Consider the following 9,862-nt stretch of genomic DNA (forward strand, 5'->3'; position numbering starts at 1 on the left):
GGCGTTAATCATTATAGCTACAAAGTTCTCAATTGACATATTAGCCTTAATTACATTGCCATTTTAGTATGCTAATCTAGAAGTTCAGTTTAATGTTTAGATTTTTTTATGTATAATTCTTTTGATCTACAGTGTTTTTTTTTTTTTTAATTTGAAATTCATTCACTTGTTTGCTTTCTAAATTGTGATTACTTTCTAATTTTAGCAAGAATTAGCTCTAAGAGATTAGATTTAAAAGATTAAAATTAGACAAAAAAAAATTAAATGGATTGAAATATAACAATTTTAAAAGAATTATGCTTATATGGTTGTGTGGGTTGTGCATGTTATGTTGTTAGGGTATTAAGTCCATATTTGATATGATATGATTTATCAGTTCTTTGAGTAGAATTATAACTCCAACATGGATAATTAAATCTCCGACCTTTAGAAATAAAAATCGTATCTTTGAATAAAAAATTTTGGTATCAATCACAAATTGCCACGTCATTTACTAAAATCATTAAATTTGAGACTAATAAAAAAATTGGCCAATTATGATGATGTCACATGTCTTACCGTTGGATCAAGTTAATTATTTTGGTTTAATTAAATACTATTTACTTAGGCTAAAATTCAATTGATCCTTAATTTAGCCTAAAGGTTTAAATATGACTGACATCCATGTGGTTCAGCTCATGGGGCTGGTCTATTGACCAACTAGGCCCAAGTCCATAAAGCTCATCAGATAACTCTATGAATTTTAGGTCTAAGAGATAATTATCTCAAGAGCCAAAAGACTCCAACTACTGTAATCGACTGTCCTCAAATATTTCCTTTGAACTAAATTCTAGAGATTAAACCACGTCTCATATCAAATCAACATAAATACAACATTAAGATAAGTCTAACTCCATAAATCAAATTTCTCCGAAAATCTGATGTGAATAATTATCATTATATTAAGCTCATTTGAATTTGATTAATTAGTTTTAAAATAAAACGATAAGAATGTGTTATTAAATTATTATTAGGGATTTTGACTTATGATTGAGCTATTACTACACCATAGCATGTTTATGGATGTATTAACATCTCTTTTAAATAAATGGATGAATTATCATGTTGCACATTTAAAATTTAATATATCCTTAAAAAATAAAGGATTAATGAGATACATTAATACCACATATTTCAACGTTCAAAGTTAAGTTACACCAAATATTCCTGCAATCTAGAGTTGACTATTTCAATTATGTTGTCGATATTTTATTTTTTTTTGAAATTTACTCCACCTTTTAAACTTATCCAAAAATTTCTAAAATCAGAATCAATTATTTTTAAATTTGATATTTCTGTTATTATTATTTTTCATCTAATAGAAAAACATCATTTAAATCATTTACATAAACAAGTTTTATATATAAGTTGTCTTGTCAAATTATGTGAATGTTGTTGTAAAAAGTCTCCTTCATATATATATATATATATGCTCTATAGGTTAAAATACCTTTTAACTATTATCATGAACTTCCATGTTTTTAATGTTTTGGGTATTCTTTTAAGAAAAAAATTTAAAATACAAATATTAGAATAAAGGTTTAAGAGTTTATGGGATAGGAAATTCGATTCAAAGTTGGAAGATATCTTTTATATGGATTTTGGTTAAATTATAAAATGAGATACCTAGATCCAACTAAAACAGAAGTAATTTATTTTCTTAGTAAACCAATAGTTTTTTTTTTTTTTTTTATATATATTTCTAAAGTATAAGTAAAATTTAGAACTGTTTTAATTTGGTGGGAATGAAGTTGATTGGATTTGTAATTTAAATGTATGAATTAAAATTAGATTAATGAAAACAAATGTTTAATAGAATACAAAGATTGTACATTCCTTTCTATAATAAAAACAATTAATTTAATTTGATGTATTTTTCATTTTTGCATTTTAGGTGTGGGGGATGGGAAGCAGACCTAATTATATATATATATATATATATATATATATAAATAAAAATATAGAACCAAAGTCAACCTTTGTGTATTGACTGGGTCAACCCGAGTCGTCCTAAGTCTTCATCCGGGTCCTCCGATCCGACCCGAAAACACTATGTAAATCCCCAAGAAACGTCTTAGCAGCATCTAAACTCGGAAAATAAGTGGGTTCTAGAAATATCTGACTCAATGAATCCTCCGAGTTCGAACTCACCACAACTCGGTTCCCCTTCGCCTCTAAGCTTCCCATCACCATTACCAGAACTTGCTTGTATGCGAAGAAGAATTTCTTTATCGCCGATTCAATCGCTTGCATAGCTTGAAGAAGATGGATCTTCTCCCACTCTTGTTTCTCGCTGTACAATTTCATCGCCGCCTCTTGAATCCTTGGTCCCCCCATTGGATCAACTTCCACATCCAAGATCAACGGCACCTTGTGCTTCAGATCCTTGCATTGCTTTGTAATCTCCACCAACGTCGTCGATCTGAAGCAAAACGCTTCAGATTCTTGAAGTGATTTGATCGCTAGCTGATTCTTCAGCTTTAGGAAATCATCCGGATCCATTAGAAGATGAAGATCTTCAATCTCTTGTAGAAGCTTCCAGATCCGTTCCATCATATAACAATCACTCGCAGCTCCCGCGAAATTCTTCTTCTCGATTCTCTCTTCAATTCGTTTCAGAAGTTCATGCGCGGAGTAAATCCACGACTCCAGGATCTGGTGCGTTGTGTAAACCGTTTGATTCTCGTAATTTTCGATTTGTTCGTACGGACTCTTCCTCAGAGAATGAAGCTCGTTTGGCTTACAAATTAGGTCGTAATCAAGATTCGGTTTCCCAGCCAAATTCGGTTCCCCTAACCCTAACGTGTACGGACATCTCCTCATCTCACATTCAACGGAGTATTGAATCAACTGCGCAATGTCTTCAGAGCTCTGCCATGACGCAAGTCGAGGAAGAAGACTCGATTCACTCGTTCTGTTCACAACGGTGGCTTCTCCATGAACCTTCCAAACCTCCGCGGAGCTTCCGTCGCGAGTAACCATACCGTCTGATGAACTCAGATCAACAATCGGAACTCTACCGCGTGATTCACCGTCCTCTTCGTCGTCTTCACAAATCATAGCAATGAGTTGGATCTGAGTGGTGGTAAGAGACTCAAGCTTCCTCTTCCACTCCCGCCGGTTCGCGTACGGACGTGGATCAGACAAAACGGTCGATATGAACCGGAAAGTAATCTCCAAAGCCTGTAAACCCGGCTTCAACACCGACTCATTCCTCCATTCAGGGAACTCCTTAGAACTCCATAACTTCCTGAGATCGATGAGACGAAGGTACTGTTCGTATGAGGAACAAGAGGAAGGTGAAGCAGTGGAGAGCTCTGAAGAGCGGAAGGAAACGGGAAGAGATAGATTAAGCTTGTTGTTGGCGATGGGGATGATCTTAGGGGATTTAGTGGTGGTGGTGGTGGTGGTGGTCTTGTCGGAGGAAACCATGTTTGCCTTCCAACCCAAATCAACCATCTCTGATCCGAGATCGAATAGTGAACTGAAATTTCGCTATTGTGGAAAAAAATGGGTGAATTATGATTTTTTTGGAGAAGGAATGAAGGAAGGGGATGGGTATTTATAGGTGGTAGTATAATTTTGAACGACACAAAGGCGTGTTTGGAATGGTAACAGCGCGTGGAATGGAAAATACCATATTTGAAAAATATTTTTAAAATGGAAAAGTTTCTTTTTATTTTAAATCTTTTGACAAATATATATACCTAAACAGCTAAACTTATGTGTTATATTTATATCCATTCATATTCTAAAATAATAATGATGGTATAAATTTAAAATTGAAAATTGAATTTTTTTTTTTTTTTACTTTAAATGAAATGTTTGTAAGTATAAAAGATGGATGGAAGTGAGAGGTTAGAGTGATATGTTTGTTTGTAAAAGAAAATAATTTTTAGAAAAGAAAAAGGAGAAGTTGAAAATAGTGGATGAAGGTGTGAAGCTTATCCAGAATCCCAGCAAATGGGGGAATTTAAAAAAAAAAAGAAAAAAAAAAAAGGAAAAGAAAAGGAAGGAAATTTCGAGGGGGGATGGAAATGGTTGGTATTGGAGTGTTGGGGGTTTGGTGTTTGACTGTTTTCATAGTTCAATGTCCCGCGTGGGAATGGAAATGGATATGGAAATGGAAATGGAAATGGGACCCCATTCATTCACATTCCCATGCCCCCCTGTACCCACTTATCTATTGCCACCTGTCACCTTTTCTATTCTATTCTATTCTATTTATTGATTTTTTTTATAATTTTTAAGGTTTATTCCTCAAATTATGCCTCCACGTTAAACTTTAGTTGACCCTTCCCCTAATTCCTATTTTTTTTTTTTATTTATTTTGCAATTCTTTCCTTCCAGACATGGCCGCTCCCTTTTTATTTATTAATTTCTTTCACTAACTTTTCTAATTCGGATTTTTAATTCTTATTTCTCTTTCTAATTATCTTTACTTTTTGTTTTAAGGATACTTCTATCTAACTATTAATATAAATATTCATTTCTCATTTTTCTCCCTTATAAAATTTTTTATTTCATATATTTAGGTTATAATGGTTTTTAAAATACATTTTTTAAAACTATTTTGGTTGTTTATCTCACAAACTATTTTTTAAAAAAATATATTATATTTTAATTAAATACTTTAAAATGTAATCTAAATACATACTTATTACCTATAATTTCAAATAGTCAAAGTGAATTTAGCTTAATATGGCACAATGACTAATATCTCATGTTCCATCTTTCGTACCAAAAGTGTTTAACATCAAATGAATATTATTAACTTCGAAATTTTAAGTTTGGTTCCTCAACTTCACATATTTCTATATAAGTTGTTGGGTTTGACCATTTTTTTTTTCTTTTTCTTTTTATTAAAAAAATTTAGGCTTATAAATACTACTTTAATCTTCAAATTCTTTATTTTACCATCAATTTTCTTATTAAAGAAAAAAAAATCAAATTGAAGAAGTCTATTTTGTACATGTTTTTTGAATTTAACTATAGATTAGATTAAAATGTTTGTTTATGAAATACAAAGACTAAGAAAAAATTAATTAAGAGAAAGAAACACTAAAACCAACTTGTTATTAAAGTCAATTTGGAAAGGGTGATGTTTGCTTTGGTCAACTAATGTATTGACATATGCCTAAAACGAGACTATTAGGTTTAGTTGATGTGAGTAATATTAGGACGCGAAATTAATGTTAAAACAATAGAGATCACCATAACATTGCTTTCCAATTTTTCATGGACTAAACTAATTACCATACTCCTTAAAATAATTATAATAATTATACTTTCCAAACTAAACTTTTCTTTTTCTTTTTAATAACAAGTGAAATTATGTTTCCATGAATTTGAACAAAATTTATATAACATGTGAGTCAAAACAAAAAGACCCAAAATTAAAACGCTACTTAAAATTCTTTATTATAAAATAAATTTAATTATGTTTTTTATCTATATCTATTATTTGATAAAATTTAAAATTTTGTAAATATCACAATTTATCTTTGAATAGACCAAACTAGAATGTTGTGTCTATTCACAACAACTACTATTTGTGATATACATAATAATCTATCATAAATAAATAGTGATATTTTGCTATATTTTATAAATATTTTGATTTATTTTGTTATATTTAAAAGAAAAAGAAAAAGGATAAGAAAAGAATATATAGATAGTATATGTTTGTTAATTATCATAGGATGCTTTAAAATGTTCTTTGGATAAAACGGCCAAAGAAATAATAACAATAATAAAATAGAAAAAGAGCATCCAAAGGCAGCAACATAGAATGAAATTGGTTGGTCAATTAATTGGCCAAGTATTACAATACATATCCTTTAATTTAATTTACACCTTAATAGTTAATATATATTAATATAAGGTTCCTTTGCTTGGCCGGACTAACTTCTATTCTAAATCTTTTCCCTCTTTTTTCTCTTTTTCTTATCTTTGTAATCCACACTTTTTTCCCTTCCTTGGATATTCTTCTTTGGTTTTGTCTACCTACGATAACCTAAACTAGCCTCCTCTAAAGAATATATATACAAATCATAAAGATTTAACGGATCATACTAATACTTTAATTGTTTAAATGTCTTAAATTTGATATATCTAGCGCTTTAAAATTTAAATGACTAAGTGAGTCATGCATTCTCAAAGTCTAAATTATATATATTGATACTTATTATATTTACGATATGACTAACATACGATAAGTAAATTGGATTTCATAATACGAATATTAATGATGATATATATTGAGTTTCTGGAGAGATGATTGAAGTTTTAATTGTGAAAATTATACAGTGAGATAAATTTATTAGATAATGGATTTGGTTAAGTAGTTATTGGAATTTTATATGGACAAGTTGGTGAGGCCTTTTCCTCTTTTGCCGGAATACCTAATGCACATTCCAACATTTTCTTTTTTTTCTTTCGGTTTAAAAAAAAAAAGAAGAAAAAAAAGGTCTTTTCAAACATAAATTAAAAGCAAAAAAGCATCCATACATTTTGAAAATATATGGATAGGATCAAAATAAGTTTGCGTTATCATCAACAGACCTTGACTTCTTCTTTCTTTTTGGTTTTGATCATTTTGGTATATAGTGATAATCCATGCACGACCTGTGTTGTTCTTACGTGGCCAAGGGCCATATGTTGTGGCTCTTTGCATTTCAAGTGCCTTAGCTTTGCATGGGTTGTGCCCAAAGTCATTTACCTCTCCATTCAATTTGACTAATAAAACCTATAACATAACATTTCTTAAAATTCTTTGGACTTAACTATCCTAAACTAATGAATCATTTATATAATTAAAGATTTGTTCATGAAGAGTATTTTTAAGATTAAATTACATCTCTATTACAATTTTGAATACTTTTACTTTTTTTTTTTTATCTAATAAACGGTTGAAATATTCAACATTTTTAAAATCGATTTGACCTAATTTCATATAAATTTAAATTTTAATCTTAAACTTAACTCTCTATTTGTGTCTATAGATTGTTTTTAAAAAGAAAAATACCATAAACTTCAATAAATAACTAATGATTTGTTTGGCAACATTTTTTTCTTTATGTTCTATGATTTTTGAAATTATTTTCTTTAAATAATTCACTTTCTTTTTGTTTTTTAAACAATAAATTTATTTTCAAAAGAAAGCTTTAGAAAAAATACATTTTGTTTTCGAAAAACAAAAACAAAATTAGTTAACAAATCTATATGGGTTGTTGTTTCTAATAAACACAAGTTTAAAAAACATGAAAAACGAAGATAAAAAATTGAAATAGTTATTCGAAAAATTCAAAGATGAAACAAATAGAAACCTCTAGTTTTAATTACTAATTAAATCTATAATTAAGCTTTATTAATTTTAAATGAAAGGTCAAATGTAATTAAGAGTTAGATATGTATTGGTTAGTTCCTTAATTATACGACCACACGTCTATATATTATATAATTCCATTCAAATATTGCCTTTATAATTAAAGTAGTGTAAAGTTGATCTTTCATTTTTAAATCTTTGACCACCAAAAGTTTTTTATAATTTTAAATTCAAAGTTTTATTTTAAAAAAAAAAAATTGTATAAAAGAAGTTGTTTGTTGACAAAGTTTGATTTGATCCATTGCTTGAAGATGAAAATGGAATAACATTAAGATCTACAAAATCTATTCAGTTCCCCCAAAGAAGTGGCAAAATTAGATGAACTTTATTAATTAGTCATATCAAAATAGAAAAAAGGTAGCCACATGATTGAGAATTTAGTTTCATACCAATACCAATGCTCTTAACTATTGTTTGCAAATTAAGAAAAATAAAAAAGGTCATTTCAATTATTTTTCTTATCACAAACAAAAATTCTTTTGGATAACCATAACTAAAGGGATTGGATACGAATTCCCATTTCAAATCTCATATGGTTTTATGTCACACAAAATAAATATACTATATGAAAGAAATATAATAATATAAAGGCGACTATGATTTAGCATATCTATAAGGTTTATCAACAAAACTTTCATTAATAAGAAAAAGTATTTAACTCATAACCGTAATAGAATATGTTAATTACTTATATATTATGCTCACTTCCATTCAAGATAATGTTGAGATCGAGTTAGTAGTCGTTTTGGTAGGAGAAATTGGTTATTATAGTTGGATTATAATAGTTTATGTGTTTAGAGGTAGAATATCTTAGTTTGAATTATAATAATATATGTTTTAGGTGTAAACTATTTTTGTTTGAGAAGGAAATTAATAATAAGCCTTGTAATAGAGAATAAAAAAAGATTAATGAATGTAAAGTAGTAATAATTAACCCTAACAAATGAGAGTTTTGAATTAGTGATGACTGTAGTTAAATTTGAGAGTACAGAATAGTACCCTAGCAAGATGTAGTTATTATAGTCTTAAGTTGTTGCTTCAAACTAGAGGGTGTTCACAGTTCGGTTCGGTTTCTTTTAGAGCTAAAATCGCACCGATCCGCTAAATACAAAAAAAAATCTCATCAAAAACCAAAGAAAACCACTTATCTTTGTCAAACCGAATAGAAACCGAACCATTTATGCATAAATAAAGCCGAACTAAAACTAAATTGCTTATGCATAAATATTAGAATTAAGATCCTTTGTGAACATTATACATAAATAAAATTCCTACAAAGTTACAAACATAGATTAAATTAATTTGTACAATAATTAAGTACAAGACATAGAAGTTTTAAATATTGTCGACGTTCTGCCTAGTGCCTACAATATACAAAATTTTAAACCAATATAAGAATTAGAAACATGATTTTCCAACTTTTAGAATGAGAATTAAAACAAATTGATAAGAATGAAAATAAGGGTTTACATGCCAGAGGGTGTCCATCTTCGTTTCCCTATGTCGTTCGATTTTAGAATCGGTTTAATGTCTTAAACTGAACCAAACTGCAAAGAAGCAGTTTCAATTTAACACAAACGGAATCAAATCGCATGCATTCTGTTGCGGTTCGGTTTTCAACTATTTTTTTTAACCCTTACTTCGAACATCTCCTTAAGCTTTTGGCCGTAGCCGATCCGAAAAATCAAGGAAATGTCTTTTAAGAAAAAAAAAGTAGTTGTTCTAAAATTGGAAGATTTTGATTTGTCTTTATGCACAAGATGAGAGCTTTCAAATTATGGTTGTGGTAGAAGTAGAAACTTTTCCAACCCAAATGTAGTCTTCGTTGTTGTCTGATCAAAAGGGCACAAGTTTCGATAACTATTAAAACATGAAAAAAAAAACTATTTTTTAAAATACTTTTTCCCTTGATTTTTTCCTATATTATTTGATTTATTTTTCCTCTCTTCGATGGGTATATTTAAGATATATATTGAAGAAGATATATATTGAAGGTCGTGTGAACTTTGGAAAGCAACCAACAATCATGATTAGCAACAACATTGCATTGATAAACAACGAATCTTTCACGAGCCCAAACATGATCTTCATTATTTTGAACTAGTTGTGGGAAGAATATAAGTCAAAAGCAACATACATAGAAAAAGAAACATAACTAAACAACCCAATGTAACAAATACAAGGCAGTGCAAGTTAAAGGTTAAACATATATAAAAGATAAAAGGATAAAGAAATTGAGTATATAATAATACTTGTTATATATTGTTAATCGTTAAGGATAAGTTTTGAGTTTCTCACTCTTTTTTATTAATGAAAAGACAATAATATAACTTTTAAAAATGTATTATCTTCGATTTTAGGTTAATATTTGCAGTCCTTTGACTTGTGTGATAATAATAAATTATTTTTTTAAAAATTGGTGACCAATTATAATAT

General features: G+C 29.0%; 1 protein-coding gene across 1 annotated transcript; it reads right to left on the bottom strand.

The window, feature by feature from the left end:
- Positions 1 to 1,792: 1,792 nt before the first annotated feature.
- LOC103485560 (nematode resistance protein-like HSPRO2) lies at positions 1,793 to 4,265 on the bottom strand. The gene has a single exon (XM_008443221.3). It carries the CDS (start codon positions 3,496 to 3,498, stop codon positions 2,050 to 2,052), a length of 1,449 nt encoding a protein of 482 aa, XP_008441443.2. The 5' UTR covers positions 3,499 to 4,265; the 3' UTR covers positions 1,793 to 2,049.
- Between the last annotated feature and the right edge of the window lie 5,597 nt (positions 4,266 to 9,862).

Source organism: Cucumis melo, chromosome 3 (assembly GCF_025177605.1).
Source record: "Cucumis melo cultivar AY chromosome 3, USDA_Cmelo_AY_1.0, whole genome shotgun sequence".
Taxonomy (NCBI): Eukaryota; Viridiplantae; Streptophyta; class Magnoliopsida; order Cucurbitales; family Cucurbitaceae; genus Cucumis; species Cucumis melo.

Bases quoted from the DNA above. Each gene is read 5' to 3' on its own strand.
- LOC103485560 (XM_008443221.3), bottom strand. From the start codon at position 3,498: ATGGTTGATTTGGGTTGGAAGGCAAACATGGTTTCCTCCGACAAGACC.